The 20,565-nt window shown below is 45.7% G+C and overlaps 1 protein-coding gene across 1 annotated transcript in view; it reads left to right on the plus strand.

Annotated features, from left to right (window-relative positions):
- The first annotated feature begins 2,593 nt into the window (after nt 1–2,593).
- Nucleotides 2,594–20,565, plus strand: part of LOC120841081 (procathepsin L-like) — a 54,040-nt gene continuing 36,068 nt past the window's right edge. The window contains exons 1-3 of the mRNA XM_040211908.2: nt 2,594–2,696; nt 3,259–3,401; nt 13,377–13,571. Of these exons, the coding sequence (XP_040067842.1) occupies nt 2,594–2,696; nt 3,259–3,401; nt 13,377–13,571 (441 nt within the window). The remainder of the gene's footprint in view (nt 2,697–3,258; nt 3,402–13,376; nt 13,572–20,565) is intronic.

The following is a 20,565-nucleotide window of genomic DNA, read 5'->3' on the forward strand; positions in this document are numbered from 1 at the left end:
TGTCCTTATTTTGGTATTAAGCACGAGCGGGTCAATGTTTAAAAAAGCTCGACAGATAAAACACATCTTGTGTTAATAAAAAGCGCACAATTGGTTTGTCTCTTCGGACAAGATTACCAACGGTAGCAAACGGTACCGAGGGCGTAGCAGTCGAATGTGGCTCCTATATTCGGCTGGAGTGCTGCGTCACCAGTCGGCTTGCTTCCTGTAACAACCAATAGTTTTGCGAATATTCGAGATGCCGTTCGCGGTCTATTAGCGCGGTAATGAAAGTTAGCGTAGCTGCACAGCACGCGCTGCCAGAAAGAATGTGCATTCTGCGCTCTCCTATATTCCCAGTTATGTTGCCATTTAATAGGAACCTTGAGCAAACCGTTACTGTGTTCCGCGTACTGCACTACTGGAGGCTTTGAAGCATGCATTTAAACGCACGTCTAAGTGATACCGCGACCGCGGGGCGCGCGCATAAAAGCACGCTTCCAAGGCTCCGGTAGTGCGGTACGCGGAACACGGTAACGGCTTGCTAAAAGTCCACAATAGGGAGTTTTCGTAGACCGTCTTCCCACCTCCGCTACGCTCTCCGCAACGAAGACGCCACTACTGCGCATGCGCGGCGCTAGCCTTGCCTGCAGAGTCCCGGATCTCGTAGCGGCGTGCGGGGAACCGTTGCGGGACAGCGGAAACCATCTACTACGAAAACTCCCTAATATCAGGGGGGTGAATGACGGGAGCAGAACGCGGAGAATCCTGAACGCTAACATCGGCGGTCCCGAGAGAAAGAACGAGAAAGAAAGCGAACAGCAGAGAAAGAAAGCGGACGAAAGGTTAGGCGCGTGTTCGATTTGCAGTGACAAGTTGAAGTTGCTCGTGCGCTTGTCAACTGTATTTGTTTTTATATACAATGCGCAATTCCGGTGTTTCTTTGTTGTTGTTGTTGTTGTTTTTTTTGCAAAGTAAGCTAAGAAAGAACGAGATACATACCTTACTGGCGGTGGTTTGCTACTTCTGCTCCATATTAAAGCGTTGCAGCTATATTGGCCCATTGGGGGACCACCATCTGGAACCGCCGATGTCCGCGTCTATGCCCGCCGTTCCGAAGCGGCACGAATGTATGGGACCTTTTCCTTTAGATTTTTATGTTAACTCTGTGGTTTTTCTCCGCACTAGACAAACCAATAAAATATATGGCAGGAATTGTTAGAAAAGTTGGTCATCTGGATTAATATAAACGTTGATCATGTCTTTCGTATTGTTACGTATAGCTTGTGAAATGGAATGCGCACTGACGGGTAGTGAACACTGGGGGCACAAAGTTAAGCGTTACAATGGAACAAAAATAAAGTAAAGGGAATTAAAAGGAAATCATTTTTTTTTACTGTAATTTAAACCAAAACTTCATGAGAAATATTTATTTATTTATTTATTTATTTATTGATACTACTATCTCCTTCGGGAGATGTGGTAGGAGGGGGTACATAATGTTGTATAAAGGCATACATTTCTAGTAGTTTTAGCACACGCGAATAAGGCAATCAATGTCATCATCATACAGTATTGAATAAAAATTAGAGCAAAAAAACAACGACAAAACAACCTACAAGAAATACCGTCAATCGCAGGAGTTACAGAAACTGCGAAGGTTAGCAATGAGCGATGACTCAGATGAAGCATTTATTATATGACTGGGTAGGGCATTCCAATCATGAATGGTCCTTGGGAAAAATGAGAACTTAAATACATCGACCCTACAGCTGTATTCTTGTAATGATCTACAAGGAAAATTTCGCGTGGGGTAATTATGAAGAGCAGGTGAAATATATGTAGAGGTGTCAATATTAAATCGGTTGTTCAGTAGGTCGAGCAAAAATTTTAATCTTTGAAACATGCGTCTATGGGTTAATGGGCTAATGCTGGAACACACATATAGTTCGGAAACCGGGTATTGTCTCTGAAATTTGTTGTATATGAAACGCAAGCCTTTTCTCTGTATGGATTCAAGTAAATTGTTATTGGGGCATAATCCCAATAACAATTTTCTTATTATTTTAGGCGCCCATTTGTAGACAGTCAAATAAAAACGCTTTACCAAGCACATGATTATGAAGTAGTCCTTAAACAAAGTAATACTAATAATAAAATAGTATATTAGTCCGAGCGAAGACAAAAGAAATGCTCCTACTCCGAGGTAAAAACAATTATGAGCGTAAAGTTGATCTTACTGCTTCTATGACTGCGTTTCTCAATACTATAAAGAGATAAACTAACTACATGTAAACATTTCGCAAATAAATTACGATTAAATCTGCTTAATTATGATTTAGCATTATAAAGTATGCTTCTCTATGCTTTGTTTGCTTATGCATAGCCTCCGATGTGCTAAGCATGCTCTTTGTCTTCCTGACCTGAGTGTAACGGGTTTTCGTTCCACCCAAGTGTCAGGCCTTTCGTTGAAACCCAAGTCATAAACACATTCTATGTTAAAAATAAAACTGCTGGTTCTTGATACTTTTAATCTGTATGATGACCTTTTTCTTCCAATTCGTCTGACACTATCACGATTGTCCTCATAGGTTTTCAAGCGCATTGACCGACGATGCTGTGTTTCTTCGTGGTGTATTTTTTTGTCGTGGCAGCGAACGATGTCGGAGATGATGCAAACCTGAAGGCTGAGTGGGAGGCCTTCAAAGCCAAATACGGTAACGTTTTTCTTTAAAAAGTTTATAAAAATTTAGGCCAATAGTGTCCGAAAGATAGTACTTGCCGCAGAATCTATTTAAGAAAAAAGACACTCGTGTTTTTTTTTTTTTTTTTTCTTAGCGTGCAAAATAAGTTCGGTGTCGTTGAACGCTCATTTTTCTGTCAAATGTAGCGCTAACAATTAGATCCAGATGCTCAAGTTTCAAAACTTACCGTTGCTTAATACAAATGTTGTAAGCGATGTTAGAAAAATTTAAATGAGGAAATGTTCGTTTCCGGCAGCGACTCTACTTGTCTCCATGTATTCGCGGCCTCCGCTGACCGCTATTTCCTCGTTGAAAATTTCAGAAAATTGCTTAAATATTTTGCATAAAAAAATGGTAAGTTCTGAAATGAGCAAACGAGAGTGTACAAGAACCAATAAGGCGTTGTCTTTCTTTCAAAAATTGCAACATTGCCTCGTTAAAAACATCAGCAACAACAAAACGCTACGTAGCAAAACAAACGCATATAGTAAAAAGAAGAATATTGTTTTTAAAACTTTTTTCTTTGTTTCTCCAGGGAAGTCATATGCGTCTGAGGCAGAGGAGCATTTCCGAATGAAGGTGTACATGAAAAAGAGACAGGAAGTTTCCGCGCACAACGAGAAATATGCCAACGGTGAAGTTTCCTTTTATCTTGGAATGAACGAGTTCAGTGATCTGGTGAGTCAGTGTCGTGTTTCAGTTTCCGTCTGCTACTATCGCGCCCCTGAAAAAAGGAGCAGCGAGCTGCCGCGCCGCGGAGAATCTTTTCCTCAGTTGCAAAATAGAGATTTCTTCCGAAAGATGCAAACTCGTCTTCTTTTGGACACCCGCATGCACACAACAGTTAGTACGTAAAGTACCTCATTCACAATAGAAAAAAAAATGATACTGGGATTAACTGGTCTGCAACTTTCAGGTCTTCTTTATAGTAACGATAGTCGCCAGTTCATTAACTTCCTCATTTAAAGGGCGAGACCATGCATGACGAAACGACAGACGAGCCTTGCAACGTGTCGGGTAGATAGCCGAACCCGACCAGGTGCCAGCCAATCGCGGTGTTGCGCGCTTTTCTTATGACGTTGTGATTGGCCGGTGCCTGGTCGTGTTCGGCCATCTTTTTAACGTGTGGAGAAAACCGTTGTTGTTTTCGTCGTGCATGTTACTCTCGTCTCATTTACCCATGGAAACGTGCACTTCACTTTTTAGGACATTTTAATTTTTCACAATAAAATGCTGGTCGGCATTGTTGCTTAATTGCACGGCTACCTAAATTGTCGTCTCGGACATTATTGTTTTACTCCCATTTACTTCAATTAAACACTTGGCAGAAAAAAAATGAGGCTTTCTTTCTTGCCGTTCTTTTACTGAAATAAATCCTAGAGGCGCTTACAGTTCCATTTCTTGTTTCGTCAATATTACGTCAAAGTGGACGTCGGCTGATAGAAAAATGGGGTCGTTTTTTTTTTGTTTTCTTTTAATCAAAGGTAACGTCATGTTCACAAACTTTCGTGTTCTATCCCAACCACTAGCGTCACATTCTCACGTCTCACGGAGATTAATAAAGCTTGAACTTGCATTTGGGCTAGTTGGTTGTACATTGATAGACGTGCTGCGCTGCGAAGTTCTACAGAACAAACGCGTGACCAAAAATTGAAAGGAAAAGGATGAGTTACATTGAGATGAGGAGAAACACAACGAACACGAATGGGCGCAGACTCACAACTGTTTATCCTTTCCTTTTTTCTCCGTGCGTGAGTTTGGAAAAGAACGAAAGCTATGAAATAATGATAAATGTCTTCATGACGATGTGTGGACTTTCGATTTTTGTGATGTTTTTTTTGTTTTTTTTTTTCTGGTAAACGTTTGGTTTTGTGGTGTGAGAGGGGACCTGGAAGCTGGTGCTGGTGTCCGCCTCGTTATGCTGTGTGGTGTCTCAGCAGTTAAATTTCCTTTTCGTTCAGTGCAATGAATGGATCACTGACACACGTGCCGTGCTTCCGTGATGCCATGTGGAAGGCTTCTATGATTTCGCGCTTGTTTTTATTTTTTGATCTGTCCATGACTGATGTATTTCCAAATAGCGGTTCGCAACTGCATCTTGCGCAATCCGCTGCTAAGTCTCTAGGTGCTTGCAATTGCCCGCATGCATATTTATGCTCTCTGAGTCTGTCATTTAAGCACCTCCCCGTCTGCCCGGTGTATGAGTTTCCGCACGTCAATGGTATTTTGTAGACGACCCCTTCTACTCATTCTACGAACTTGCTTTTGTGCCTTACCCGACACGACGATTGACCCGATGTGTCGCCTTCCTCTTTGTTAACCTTTTTGCACAGTCCTTTTAGCTTAAAGGGGGCGGATAGAGCCACTTTGTCTTCGTGCGTTTCGGCGATCTTTTTCAGTCTGTGCAAAAATTTATAAATATATGGCATCACTACCAGTGTTTTTTTGACCGGGTCCTTTTCCTTGGTTTTGTGATTGCCTCTGGGTGTTGCTATGCATTTTTCTGCCACTGCTACTTGCAAGGGTTCTGGGTAGCCACTTGCTTGTAGTCGGGTGATTTGCCTTTGTACGCCTTCTGACATTCTGTGGTGGCAAGATTTCTTTATGGCCTGCCATACGCACCGACAGGCAACGCAAGCAAGCGGCTACCCAGAACCTCTGCTAGGAGCAGTGGCAGAAAAATGCATAGCAACACTCAGAGGCAATCACAAAATCAAGGAAAAGGACCCGGTCAAAAAACCACTGGTAGTGATGCCATACATTCATAAATTTTCGCACAGCCTGAAAAAGATCGCCGAAACGCACGAGGTCAAAGTGGCTCTATCCGCCCCCTTTAAGCCAAAACGACTGTGCAAAAAGGTTAACAAAGAGGAAGGCGACACATCGGGTCAATGGTCGTGTCGGGTAAGGCACAACAGCAAGTTCGTAGATTGCGTAGAAGGGTTCGTCTACAATATACCGTTGACATGCGGAAACTCATAAATCGGGCAGACGGGGAGGTGCTTAAATGACAGACTCAGAGAGCATAAATATGCAATCGGGCAATTTCATGCACCTGGCAACTTATCAGCGCATTGCGCAAGATGCAGCTGCGAAACGCTATTTGGAAATACATCAGTCATGGACAGATCGAAAAATAGAAACCAACGCGAAATCATAAAAGCCTTCCACATGGCATCAGGGAAGCACGGCACGTGTGTCAGTGATCCATCCATTGCACGGAACGAAAAGGAAATTTAACTGCTGAGACAGTACACAGTATAACGAGGCGGACACCAGCACCAGCTTCAAGGTCCCCTCTGACACCGCAAAAACCGAACGTTTATCAGAAAAGGAATAAAACACCACAAAAATCGAAAGTCCACACATCTTCATGAAGACATTTATCATTATTTCATAGCTTTCGTTCTTTTCCAAACCCACGCACCGGGAAACTCATATGCGGAGAAAGGGGAAACGGGACGCGATGCGGCCCTCTCTTTGAGGCGTCGCAGGGGCGGGACGTGCGAGCGCGGTACCGGTTGGGGGGCCTCTTTGCGCGAGTGATCGCGGGGACGGGCGCTTTGCCGAGAGGCGGGTGCGCGCCCGCGCCTTAGGCACGGGGTTGGCTAGCTTGAAAGCCTTTATATACTGTACATAGCGCGTTTTCGGGTTTTGGTTTTGTTCTGGGCATGACACCACTGTTGTGAATAAAATTTTCTAAACACATAGAAAAGGAGAAAAAAGAAAAGAATAAACAGTTGTTATACTCTGTTTCACCTTATGATGTACCACAGAAAAGGCTACAGGCGCTAGCTCCTTGCTCTAGGGCACATCTCGGCGACACAAGCTCTCGTGCATTAAGGGCAGCTGCCAACGCTATAAGCTTGCGCTTCTAGCATTCGCTGCGGTACAACCCGAAGGAAAAATCCATCAATGAAACTCTGTTTGGCAGTCAATGTTTTCTAGTGGACCGCTGACTGTGCCTGACTGTACGTCAAGCATGTCTGATTGGCCAACAAGTTACTCTGACCGACAGTCAAACTCCAGTCAGACTCCACTTGTCGGCTTTCTGATGGTTTCCTGGTGGCACTCGGTCGCCGCGAAATGACATCAAGATGTCTTGAGGGCGATTCTGATTGTACATCGATTGGCTCTGACTGTACGTCAAAAAGCTTTGACGTGCGGACAGACGTACGGTCAAAGGACGTAAAGTTCGTTCGGATACCACTATTTCGTCAAATCTATGAATACGAAAAATAATCTATGCACAAGAAAACGATTTCGGGACGTGAGCCCATAAAACCGCTGATGTTAGAGATATGACACGCAGCGGACCGACAACCTTGATCAGAAGCCCGCCGAACACGCCACTTCGCTGACTTCACTTCGCCATAGAGGCTTCGCCGAGCTTTCATAAACGATCGCTCTCGACTCGTTTTGTTTGCCCGCTTGCTCCAACCTGTCGATCCTGCCCGGGCTCTACAATGTCTTATGTTTTAGTAGTATTTCTACTCGACAAGACCAAGCCTGTTGTGAGTTCCGACGATGTAAGGGACTTTAGCGGTGTAGTTGAAGACGACAAGGTGTACTGGGCCGGGGACGCGCGAACAAAAGGATCGTTCTACGGCGCGAAAGTACTCTATACTTCGTTTCAGCTTCGGTCCAGACGCAGCCGATGCTACAAGCGCAGGCATGTGGCCCAGAGCAGTGCTTGCACTGCACGAGCGCGCGTGCTTGGCAGGGATGCTGAAAGCCCGGAGCTCGCGCTTGTAGCTTTGGCTGCGTCTGGACCGAAGCTGAAACGAAGTAAACATGGCAGGTGAGTAGAACTGAAGTACGGCGAGTGATGTACGAGTGCTTTGCATAACATGCTTAAGGCTTAACTGCATTTGCAGCCGAAGCATCTCGTATAAAACGAATGGTCAAATCGAGTTTCCTAAGCGATGGCATAGTATAGGGGAGGAAGAAGAATACGCCGTTGCGAACGGCCGTGGAAATATGCTCTCTGGTGGAAACACCGCATCGGCCACTGGCCGAGTTATTTCTAAGTCTTCGGATGTCGTCTCCAACGAATATAAGGTCATACTTCCACGTCTGCCAACCGGCAACATCGTCCTCAACTTCGTATTTCTCCACGCCGATCTGACTGCTAGGCCATACACGGCCCCGGACTTTCGAGGCGCCATCAAAGATGTTATCGACCTGAAAGATGTCAAAGCCACCGGACAATTTCAGATGAGTCATGTGTGGATGGTGACCTGCGTCAACGCCCTCGCCAAAGAGAAGCTTTGCAGTCGTGGTGAGTTGGTCGTGAAAGGCAAGAAATACCTTGTCCTTGACCCAGACACCCGGGACCTCAAGATCAAGCTTATTCGGCTTCCGGACTACCTCGAAGATAGGCGTATCATCGAAGCTCTGGCGCCTTACGGCACAGTCCGTAACATCAGCCGAGAGAAGTGGCGGTGTCCCGGCATGGAGCACATGGACACCCTCAATAGGGAAGTTAACATTACCCTGCATGAAGGAATCACCACGGAGAGAATTCCATTCCTACTCAAAGTGTATGGATGTCAATCGCTCATCCTTATTCCAGGAAGACCCCCCTTGGTGCCTCATGTGCAACAGGGTAGGACACGTCCGCCGACAGTGCAGAACACCGCGTTGCTCGGAATGTAAACGCTACGGACACACCGCAGACGACTGCGTCACAACTTATGCAAGCAAGCTTCGCGGAACGATATCCCAGGATGAAGAGGAACGGTCTGAGCTCCTGATGGATGTCTCGGAGGTTGTCGATGCTTCCGGGCACACACCACCCCCAGAAGCCTTTACGAGCCAAGCCGAAGGTGACCTACCAGCAGCTGTGACCGACACCCAAACCACGGAAAACGATCCAGAACTCCTCCCTGAACCATCCCCCCCACCTGACGATGATGACGACAACTCGTACACAACCACGGTCGTCGGGGAGGATGCTACAGCAAGTGGAGACGACACCACCACCACCTTTGAGGTAGCACCAACGACCATCAGGTTGGATGCAGACGCGCTGAAGCCGAAAGATCTTTCAGAAGGACTCGGCTATCAGTCTGACACCGTTGTAGCTGATGAAGGGGCGGTCGCAAAATCGAGAAAAGATAGAAAACAGGTAGGAACCAGACACCAGCCGTATCGAAAACAAAGTACAGGTAGCAATAAGACGCTTGAAGATGGTCATGAGAGGCTTTAGATCTAAAAGGAAACAGTACCAACTTCTAAGGCTCTTGAATCACGAGCATGTTGACATAGCCGCAATACAAGAAGCAAAATTCCCATCAGATGAAGACGTGGCAGAGGCTTTAGAGCCTTTTCGGAAAGACTTCGAAATATGTGTGTCAGGCAGTAGGTTTTTCTGCCGGTTGTTTTCTGTTTCTTCGTAAAAGGCTTGGCTATTCGTGTGTTTCCTTGACCAGTGACCAGGAAGGGCGTTTCATTTTATGTGACCTTTCTTTAAGACAGATCAACTGGGCGTTTTATTTGTATATATGCTCCTAATACGGTGAATGGAAGGACTTCTTACTTCCAGTTTCTAGCACATTTTCTGAACACCGACAAAACAGTTGTACTAATGGGAGATTTATTTGTGTCTGTAGCGCAGAAGACCGTGCGCTACAGCAGACACGGTATGACAAAAGCTCTGCGTTACATACTCCAGGGGCGCAACCTTGTAGATGTGGCATGTCGGAAAGACCAATCAATACGCTTCACTCACTTTCAAGGTGTTTCACACGCTCGTCTTGGTAGAATATATGTGTCAGGCGATGAATTTAATTTAATGAAGAACTATAGCGTTAAACCGGTGTTCTTTACTGACCATTGTTTAGTTTCTGTTAGCTTCGGGACCAAAACTCTCCGTGTTTTTCGGCCCAAATGGGAACTGTGGAAACGTAATGTGAAGCTTTTAAAGGATGAGAAGTTTTCAAAAGGAGTTTCATTAATTCTGTCGGAGAGCCTTAAAAATAGTAATATCCATATTCTTGCAATATGGGACAGTTTTAAGCAAGAGGTAAAAAAACTTGACAATTGAACGCTCTACAGCAATATCTTACGAAAACAAACAGGAACAGCGCGAACTCTATAAAACTCTTTCGTTATTCCATGAGATGGAAAGCATCAATGCCGGTTTTTACAACGACGACATCAATGTCACCAAGACACAGCTTCAAAAATTCGAGGCAGAAAGATATCGTGGAGCAGTAATACGTTCTCGCACGAAAAAGTTTTTGCTTGGCGAGCAACCCACCAAACGATCCCTGGATGATGAGAGGTGATATGCCCTATCGAAAGAAATATTAGAAATAGATCAAGAAGGCATAACTATCAAGGAACCAACCTTGATTGTTAAAGCATTTGAAAACTACTACTTAAGCATTTTTGGCAAGGCTATTCACACAGGCAATGCAAAGAATGTAGATAACTTGTTATCATTAATGCCTGCACTTAGGGAAGACAATAAAAATATTATAGAAGGCCCTATAACTTTAGATGAAGTCAAGGCCGCAATCGACTCTCTACAAAATGGCAAAACACCAGGACCCGATTGGCTTAGCGGAGAGTTTTACAAGAAATACCGAGACAAACTTAGTCAAGTGTTACTTGACGTTTTTCATGACTCCTACCAATGGAAGACGCTTCCTCCATCCTTTTACGACTGCCATACTGTCCTAAAACCCAAGACGGAAGACGTGGATTTGAGGAAAAAAGTTGAAAATTATAGGCCGATATCACTTTGCAATGTAGATTACAAGATCTTTGCTAAAATATTGAATGACAGACTCCAGCTAGCAATCGAAGACCTTATTGGTGAGCACCAAAGATGTGGTATAAAAGGAAGAAATATTCAAACCAATATCCACGTTGCGCGCTCGGTTCTTGAGTGTGCCTCTGACAGTAACATACAAGTTGCTTTGATATAAATTGACTTGTCAAAAGCCTTTGATCGTGTGAGCCACGCATTTTTGTTTGCACTCCTACGCCACATCAACGTAGGCGAAACAGTGTCCGAAGGTATTAACCTGTGTTATCATAATAGCACTACAAGATTAATTGTGAACAACATGCTTTCCGATAAAATACACATAAAAGCTTCCGTTCGCCAAGGCTGTCCATTATCACCTCTTCTCTTCACCATATATTTGGAACCTTTGTGCCGGAGCATATTTGCAAGTCAGAGTATTCAAGGATTTGCTCTTAATAATGCTAAGGTAAAGGTACTCGCTTATGCCGATGACGTTGCCGTCTTCTGTGCTGATAAGAAGAGTGTGGAAGAGGCCATACATGTTACAGAACATTTCTGTAGTATTACTGGAGCATCAATGAACACGGAAAAATGTAATAGATTTTGGTATGGTTCATGGGCTACCACGCCCCCATTTTTTGCCGGTATTGCATGGAATCGTGGTCCGCTGAAATACCTGGGAGTTCCACTCTCACACATGAGGAGTAGCTCATCATACTGGTCGTCAATGGAAACCTCGTTGAGGAGGAAAGCTGAAGCATGGAAAGGACGTGACATGTCCATGTCCACCAGGGCAAACGTGTGCAATGTGTTCCTAGTGTCTAAGCTAATGTATGTACTTCAGGTGATGCATTGTGCGCGTAAAAACATTCAAAAATTTTATCGAATTTTTGCGACATTTATTTGGCGTTCGTCGTGGGAGCCTCTCAGAAGGGACAACCTTTTCCTTCCCCTGGAGGCAGGGGGACTAAGTCTGTCTCATCTATTTGTTCGGCAATTAGTATCCTTTTTTTTTTTTTTTTAAGAATGCCGACCATCTCTTCCTCAAAACCGTTCTTCAGTTACGACTGGCCACAAGTTTAAATTATTTAATTGTATCCAGTGATGATTCCTTTCAGGGAAGTCCTTGGGGCTTCCTAAAAGAGGTAGCGGACACGATTGAATTCTTGAAGACACGTTTCTCATTAAAATATTTACTTAATGTTACACGCAAGGAACTATCAGCAGCGATAATCGAAAGCATTTTTCCCATCCCGCTTTACCGAAGTCACTTTCCTGTCGATCCCCAAGATGATGTCCTTTACAGAGTAAAGAAGATGTCTGTTCCACCATCAACCAAGTCGTTTTTTTTTTTTTCAAACTGCACACTTCGACCTTGCCCGTTAAAACTTGGCTTCATAGTAGAGGGATATTTGTGCCGTGGACGGTTAACTGTAGGCTATGCAATAAGCCAGAAACCATAGAACACTGCTTCATTTACTGTAATGACGCCTTTTTTTTCTGGGATGTGTTTCAACGAACACTAAAGAAAGACCTCGACATCACTGATCAAACTATTTGTTTCCTTCCATTCTCAAAAGGGGAAACTGTTCCTTACGACATATTTGTAATTTTAGGCCTCCACAGTCTGTGGAGATGTGGAATGATAGGTAGAAACGCGGAAGCGCCACGCACCACAAAATCTATTTTTGTGGAGAATATGGCTCAGCTGCGCAGTGTTTACGCGGCACAGTCATCCCAGCCTGATTGGTTTCTACTGTTAGACGCCTGCACAGGTCTACCAGATTTTTTAAGATTTTGCTTGTTTGCCCATTGTCAACCCCTCCGTTATATATGTATATAGCTCTGTGATTTTAAGGACTTTGGATGCGTTCTGTGTGTCAATAGGTTTTGAAAGATTTGATGATCATTTCTTAAGTTTTGTATAATAATCTAATCAAGACATCAGCGTTAAAGAGGCCTATTGTTGACTGTGGATTGAATCCTCTCTGTAAACAGCATTTCATCTTTATCTGTATATTACTGTGCTCGTTTGCCTGTGTGGATGCTTTTTGGCTGATGTACTCTCTCTTGTTCTATAACTTCCATGTAATAAAGAAAAAAAAAGAGAAAAGACGATGGCATAGTATAGGGGTTAAGGTGTCCGATTTGTACGCAAGTGGTCGCGGGTTCGATCCGCTGTGGTCCTGCTTTTTTTTCTTTTTTTTTTCTCGACCATTTTGTTTTATCGAGGCATTTGGCGATATTTATGAGTGCGTTTAGCTTTACTCTTGTATAAGTGCTGCCCTTGTTGATGAAATTCCCTTGGCAGTGGCAGTCAGACGTCATCTCATGGACCATCAGATGACGTCTGATGGTCCATCATGTTCCACCAAGGCTGCTGACTGGCAGTCAGTGTCCCAATTTACGTATCTTGATGGAATTTTCAATAGGGAACATAAGGTGAAACGGAGTATAGTCTGCGCCCATTAGTGTTCGTTGTGTTTCTCCTCATCTCAATGTAACCCATCCTTTTCCTTTCAATTCTTGGTCACGCGTTTGTTGTGTAGAACTTCGCAGCGCAGCACGTCTATCAGTCTCACGGAGCTTCAGCTTACTGGAATGAAGTATTTATTTACGCAAACAACAAAAAAACACTCTTAAAAAAAAATCTAACGGGTGTATTTTGAGAAAAATGAAACGAGAATGCTCTCTATAAGTGGTTTTAAACATTGTGTAACTCTGCAATGTGTGTTTGTGCTTTTTTCTCTTTGCAGCTGATAAAACATAATTTGTTGTAATGCTTGCTTCCGACATGCTTTCTGCCGAACATCGACAAGAACAATGTTAAATGTACCGAAAAACTTCCGACAGTAGAAATGGTCGTCATATATGTGTTTATCCTTCCTCCGCAGCCGCAAAAAGAGTTCGTTCGTTTGCGTAACGGCTACAGAGGGAAGAAGTTTGTTGGGCAGCCTTCACCACGCCTAGAGCCGCCTGCTGACGCGCAGGATTCCCCCCTGCCGGAATCAGTGGACTGGAGAGTGAAGGGTGCTGTAACGCCAGTCAAGAATCAAAGGCGTTGCGGATCTTGCTGGGCTTTCAGCGCTGTGAGTCAATTCCACACCCACAAAAAAAAAAGGTTTTAAGGCAACGGTTTTAAGATAAAAATATTTTGCATCTCGTCATTTTTACGTTCTTTATCGTGTCCCGGAGTATACAGAAAACATCTCCTTTATTAAAAAATGGCGCGATTCCGCTGCATAATTGCAAAGCAAAAGTCGAGCTTTTTCCCCCACCTGCAGCCGTGAGTGGCAGCCGAAGGTACTAGGGCGAAAAGCTTACGTGACCTCGCTCGGAACTAAGCTGTAGCATAACGCCCGCTATTGTCAACAGAGAGAGGGAGAAGAAGCGTCCTGGGAGCAGGGTGTCGAACCGAAATGTTTTTCGTTCCGTTTTTCGTTCCGGTTCAGGAAAAACGGTTCAGCTCCGCTACAACTCCGGAGTGAAAAAATAAAGGTTCAAACCGGTTGGAACCGGTTCATAGTTATATGCTACAAAAACAATTGACGGCAAAAAAAAAATATAAACTCTGCATATTTTATAAAAGAGTTGCACATAAAAAGCAAAGGCTCACATTACTGTGGAACGAACGAGCTAGTGCTGGGGCACCTAAGGACGTGCGTGAAAGCGCCGTTCAATGTCAGGCAGCTGGCCAAAAAGCAAGACGTCGTCAAGCATATCCGGAGAAAGACGGCACCTCTGAGACTATAAGATCAACTTCAGCGCGGAAAAGGCTCGCTCCACGCTGACCTGGGTCGCAGTCACTCACAGAGTTACTTACGCCAATACGTAGAGTTCTGGAGTGCGTTCCCTTCTTTCCTCCCAAAGCTGCAACACGTTAGCCTCCCTTGAAAGCTGCGCCTCTTTGTCTAGCATTTCTAGGAGGAAAGGTATATCAAGTGGGCTACTGGTACCTCGAACGTGTACGCCAGCCTCAACCTCCCTTTCCTTGAGGAGCGCTGCAAGGGCGACTTCCGGATTTTCTGGAACCGCCGTAGTTTCGGAAGAAATGGTAGAATCTTACTCCCATTGCAGAGCTGTGATCCGCCTCCAAGTCTTTGTCAAATGCAACGTGGCCCGGTACGTTTGCTCAGTGGCGAAAGAAGGCGGTAGCGGGGATCCATGGACACTGCTCCACAGAAAACATCCGTGTCAAGGAGTTTACGCTCCCTTTTTTTCATTGACTGGACCAAGGCCTTTCATAACGGCGACGATATCTTCGAAGGTTCCATGGGACCGCTCAGCCATGCTCCGTAAAACTCTCCTACAGTGAGCTGTTCCTTCTGCAATGTCTTCGTCGCCACTCTGCCGGGCGAAGCGATACTGCGAGCATTTCGACTTCCGGGAACACGCCTTCAGCCCACCTGGAGCTTTCTTCTTTTGAGTTGAAACCTCCAGCGAAGCCTCTTAGTTCAAGGCGTGAGCATATGCAGCGTGGACATTCACAGCGTTGAAAAAAAAAAGGCACTCGTTTCTTCAACCCTAGCTTTCTGATCAGGGACAGAACAGATTGAACACGTACTCTCTTAACAAGCTTACGGCTTTCTTCAACAGTGTGCCCGCATTCCTAGCCTTTCAAGGCGTTACTAACTGCCAGCTGCAGCGTGTGAGCGGCGCACCTCATCCCTTCTAGCAAGCCGGAATCATCAGAGAGTGCGCTCTCAGGATTCTCCACGAGAGACCGCAGAGCGTGAGACTTAACTTTAGGGTTACTGGAGCCGACCTCTTCTTCGGAGTCAGAAAATGTTTCGTCCATTTCACCGAGGAGACACACAGCTTTCACCATGTTGCACCGTTGTCTATCGTGACGCAGTATACCTGGCTGACGTTGAGATTGAACGCCTTGATGAAATCAACGCGTTTAAAGTAAATTGTACATAACTCTACAAAATTGAAGACAAGAAACTCCAAACAGATATTGAACTGAACGCAAAAAAAGAAAACAATGACAAAGAGAGGTATAGAAAACTCTAGGCATGTTGTCTATACCTCTCTCTGTCCTCGCATTTTTTTTTTTTTTGCGTTTGGTGTGAGTTGAAAATTTAACTAGCCCAACTCACCGTTTTGCCACCAAGCAGGTTCATTAATTGGTCACTTTTACTGACGTACGAATTGGGTATGTCCTTGTGATAAATTGTCTTTAATGAACCATTTCCGGTCCCCAAGAAAAGGTTGGAACGAATGTGGTCACTTGTTAAAGAAATACATGAGACCAGAAGTCCCGGAGAATTTATAGTTACTGTGCGCATTCCGTTTTAAATTTCGAGACGAACTTTTTAAATTATGAAGACGATTGTTATGTGAAAACCTGATAATTAACCTTTACAGAGCTTTCCGCTTCTATTTTCCTCGCTTTTTGATTTCCTGCATGATTTAAACACCGCGAAAATAATTGATCAGTTTTCCAGGAACGAAAAAATAATCATTTCAGTCCGGTTCAACTCCAGTTTGCGCGAAAATATTTTTTCGTTGTTGTTGCAATTTTCGATTTACTTTTTAGGTTATTGTGTTTTTCGCCACGCACTTTTCACGTGACCTGACTTCGCGTATGAACCGAAAACTTCACGGAAAACATATCGGTTCCGCTCCGGAACAAAGAAATTATTTCGTTCCGGTTCAACTCCGGTTCGCGCGAAAATAGTTTTTTTATCGATTTTCGGTTTACGGTTCGGGTTCGATTCAATACCATGACCGGGAGCAGTGTTGCGGAGTTGCCACTCCGGAGTTGGAATGATTCCGGAATCATTCCAATTTTTTGCGACACCGGAATGGAATGGGAATGGAATGGCGGCAGCGTTGAGGGGAATGTAATGCGAATGGAACTAGATGCCTTTTTTCGGAATGGAATGGGAATGGAATAAGCCCAGTTCTTCTTCTTTTTTTTTTTTTTTTTTTTAGTGTTTACGGTTAGCGAATTTGAGCCAGTCAGCGAGCCAGTTGCTCAGAAATAAAATGAGCGGGCGGGAAACAGCTAACCCACGTGGAGCTCTAACAGACTTATACGCAAAAAATGCAATACAAAAAAGAAGCTTCAAAGCAAAGAGCAGAGGGGGGAGGGAAGGGGGGGGGGGGGGGGTGGCGGTGGCGCCTTTCGCGCAGGCGACGGGCTTTACTGGCGTTACACGAGAGCGAGCGAAACAAGAAACCAAGCACCAAGCAAAAGAAACGAAGGCATGGAGAATACACGCACGCACAGACAGATCTGAGAGCGGGGGACGACTCACAACCCGCAGAGCTCTGATAACTCGTTGACTCGCGCGCCGCCGAAAGATGATCAGTTCTTGTTTTCTTATAGTTCGAGGAGCGTTGTTTAGCAGGCGGCCAAACCTGCTGCCTTCCATGTTCATTCGCGCGCACTCCTTTGAAGTGCGAACTGTGGGTTCGCTTCGGCAATAAAACAAAGCAAGATTCGCTTTTCTCTTTTCCTCTTGCGCTTTGCTCAGACACTGTTTTTTTTTTTTTTTTATTATTATTATTCTGCATTTTTACGTGTAAGTCCGCCTTTTACTTGGTCGTTGTTCCGATGCTTGTTTTCTGTGTTATATGTTTTACATTCAAGTAGATTACGGTTACAGGCAAGCTAGCGGATTCCCGCTCATTTCCTTTGAATTTAGACTCTGCCTACTTTGTTTCACCTTGTGAGGGACCGCTGCGGACGCTACGAGTCACCCCAGGCAATCCAGCACCGTGAGGTGGACAACACGCACGGCGCGTTGATGCGCCCCAGGGTCACGCGACACTCAGAAGGCACTGGATTGGTTTCGATGGCTCTCGTGCTGTCTGTTACGGTCCATCGTAAGGTGAAGTAGATTGTCGTCACCGCTCTTGTCGCGTGACCGAACTGATTAGACCTGCAGAAAAACTGTTTCGTGACATGGTCTCTCGTGCTGCGCCGTAGAGGTTGCACTTTGTCAGAGGATGTGTTCCTGCCACTGTACATAGAGTCGCTTCGAGCAGCGTTCTAGCCGTATTGTTGTGCAGGTATTCTAAGAATACAGTACTTAATATAGCCTATTTCTGCGCCACGCATGAACTGGATATTTTCATGGTCTTATCAAACAAACACGCTGGCCGCGTATGCCCTAGACGACAAATGCAAAAAAAAGGTTTGCCAAACAAAATTAGTGGATTTACGTTTTGCTGTTTGTTGGGAGCCGTACGTGATCGAAAGACTGATGTTTTAAACAAGCATCGACATATCAAAGGGCTTTCTCGATGTTTGCAGTACAATCTAAACAAACACTTTGTGCCACCAGTGCTCCACTGAGTAAAATCAGTGCTTTTTTAGGCATTTTGCATTTTGTTGCAATTGTTTATGCGTTTGATAATGTCAGCTCTAACAATTTTTACGTTTAGGAATTAGAGGAATGGAATGGAACGATTCAATCATTCCAGGAGTGGGAATGGGCCCAGTGTCCCCATTCCTAGGAGTTGAAAGGAATTGAATTATCGCAAGCTCTAATTCCCCGGAATGGAATTGGAATGGAAGGGGGGTGCCCATTCCGCAACACTGACTGGGAGTGAGTTGAGGAGCGCCAGAAATGCCAATATATATATATATATATATATATATATATATATACAACAGTTAGGACACGCAGGCGAAATCGGTTTTTTGTTCTTTACTTTAAAATTATCAGAGGGCAACTTCCACAAATGTTTGACCGAAGTCCGGAAATCGTTGCATTCCCCCCCCCCCCCCCCCCCTTTTAAAGAACGCGATGGTTCCTAGCTTCCCCTGCGCTTTTTAAACGCACCATCGAACTTGTTGTCAACACAACCGATGATAAGTAGGCAGGTAAGTAGGTATGTCTGAAGCAATGTAACAGTTACCCATTCGCACCACCAGGGTGCGCTGGTCCTCGCCCTGTAAAGTATGTCTTCGCCATATTAAATTTGTTCTTTGTGTGCTGTTCCTCTAAGTGGAAGCTTCTGTTCTTTAGCGCTTCGGCGCTAACCGCCGAAGCGCTTCGGGGTTAGCGCCGAAGCGCTAACCCCGAAGCTAACTGCCGAAACGAGATGCCCAAGTGTTAACGAAGGCACGAAGCGTATACGGTGGAGCATAGCCACCTCTATACTCACAAAGCCTAGCAGTTCAATGAAGGAGCCATAGAGTGCCTGGTCGCAGATTTGGAGCGCGAGGATCTGGTAACATAGAAGCATTTCTCTGGGAGTCTGGTGTTCACCGCACAGTTTTTGCAGCGGCGAGGACCCGAATCATGGTCTTCAAACCCGATGACAAGACAAGCGGTGGCACGAGGAACGCTAGAAGCACGAGTGGACATTCTATCGCTCGGGACAAGTGCGTTTAGGCGTCTCACCGCAGCGGGGCGCCCGTTACGTGACTCTTGTAGGGTGCCTGCATGTCTGTCTGTCTCAGGGTGAAGACATCCATTGTTGCACTGAATGTGCCAGCGCGTGACGCTCTCGCGCACTCGGTGCATGACTTGGGCGGTAAAATGGCGTCTATGCATTAGCCAAAGCTACGTGCTCGAGCTGAGTGACACCGGATTGCGCGCACTTAAAAAGGCATGAAAAACAATTGAGCGGAAAAATGGCTGAGATGTCACCACTCAAGCAAAGGCGCGCGTGTGTATGAAGGCACTCTAGACTCGTGTAAAGCCCCTCTTACCTAAGAAAAGTGGCGTCATTCGTTGTTGTGGAAATGTCCAAGACAAGTGCAGCGCGCCACTTCTCGGGAGAACATGGCGTCTGAAATCTAGCTCAGTGCTGCGCTGTGCCGCCATGATCTTCCTAAGGGCTGCACGTTGCACGTGCCTCGTGCATTGGTACAGCTTTCTCTACAATCAAGTACTGCAACTCTGCGCTCAACGCAGTCAGGCGTATAGGCAGCGCAAGAGGAGGCGCGACTGAAAACATAGACAAACGGAAGGTCAAAGCCCTCGTAGTCTCGCGCGTGGTCTACGGAGCCCGCCACTACTGGCTCAACAAGGGAAAGTGGCAGAAACTGGAAACCTTAAACTATCAAGCAATGCGTGTAATTACCGGCCTTCCTAAGTTTACCCCCCTCGGCAAACTGCTGGAACAAGCCGGTATCAACAATCTCCATGATGTAGTGACGGCCCGCACGGTTGCTCACAGTGAGCGCCTCAAGCTTACTGGACAAGGCAGAGAGATTATGAAGCTTCTCCACATGCCCACGGAGAACCTCCCAGAACTACCCGAGCAACTTCCACCATGGGAAGACCTCGCGGAGATCACCGACAACAAGCCTAGTAGACGCAGAGGGGACACCAAGCAGCTAACACCTAAAGCCAAGGCGCACACCAAGACGGTAGAAGCATGGGATCCGAGTTGCATCATGGCTGCCTACACGGACACCGCATCGCTAGACGGCCCCGTCACCCTGAAGACGGCAGCTGTAGCCATCCCTGCCCTACAAATCAGCGCTACCCGCAGCTCCCCGAAGGCGCCTCGACCAAAGGGGGAGAACTCAGAGCAATCCGCCTCGCCCTCGAGACGGTCCTCGCACTCCCCGACCCGCTAACAACGAATCTCCGGATATTTACAGATTCACAAGAGGCGGTGAAGGAATGTAGAATAAGGAACAGTCCAAGCCGGATAGTCCGCTCGATAAAGAAACTTGCTTCTCAACTAGCTTCAAGAGGCACCACCACTAGAATTGCATGGGTTCCCGGTCACGCGGGCATACCCGGCAACGAACAGGTATATCGCCTGGCCCGCGCGTCACTTATTCTTTCCCGCGGTTCGGACGACATACCTGCATCAAAACATGACCACGGGTACGGCCACGCTCGCGATCGGGCACAGGCCAACTGGGAACCACAAGAATATGATCCAGGCGAGGTTCGGGCCAAGATCTGAGAAGACTATCTAGCAAAACTCGAAGAGAAGCTCCCCGAAAACCCAGACCCGCTCCCTTGCACGGGTTTTGGAAGACGGGCGAGAGTTCTGACTCGAGTGAGGACGGACACCGCACTAACACCAGCGCGCATCGCATCTTGGAGCCAAGGAAAAAGATCCGGAACGTGCTCCAAGTGCAACATGGGCGTCAAGGCA

Source organism: Ixodes scapularis, unplaced genomic scaffold (genome assembly GCF_016920785.2).
Source record: "Ixodes scapularis isolate PalLabHiFi unplaced genomic scaffold, ASM1692078v2 PGA_scaffold2__306_contigs__length_199485367, whole genome shotgun sequence".
In the NCBI taxonomy this organism is placed as follows: Eukaryota; Metazoa; Arthropoda; class Arachnida; order Ixodida; family Ixodidae; genus Ixodes; species Ixodes scapularis.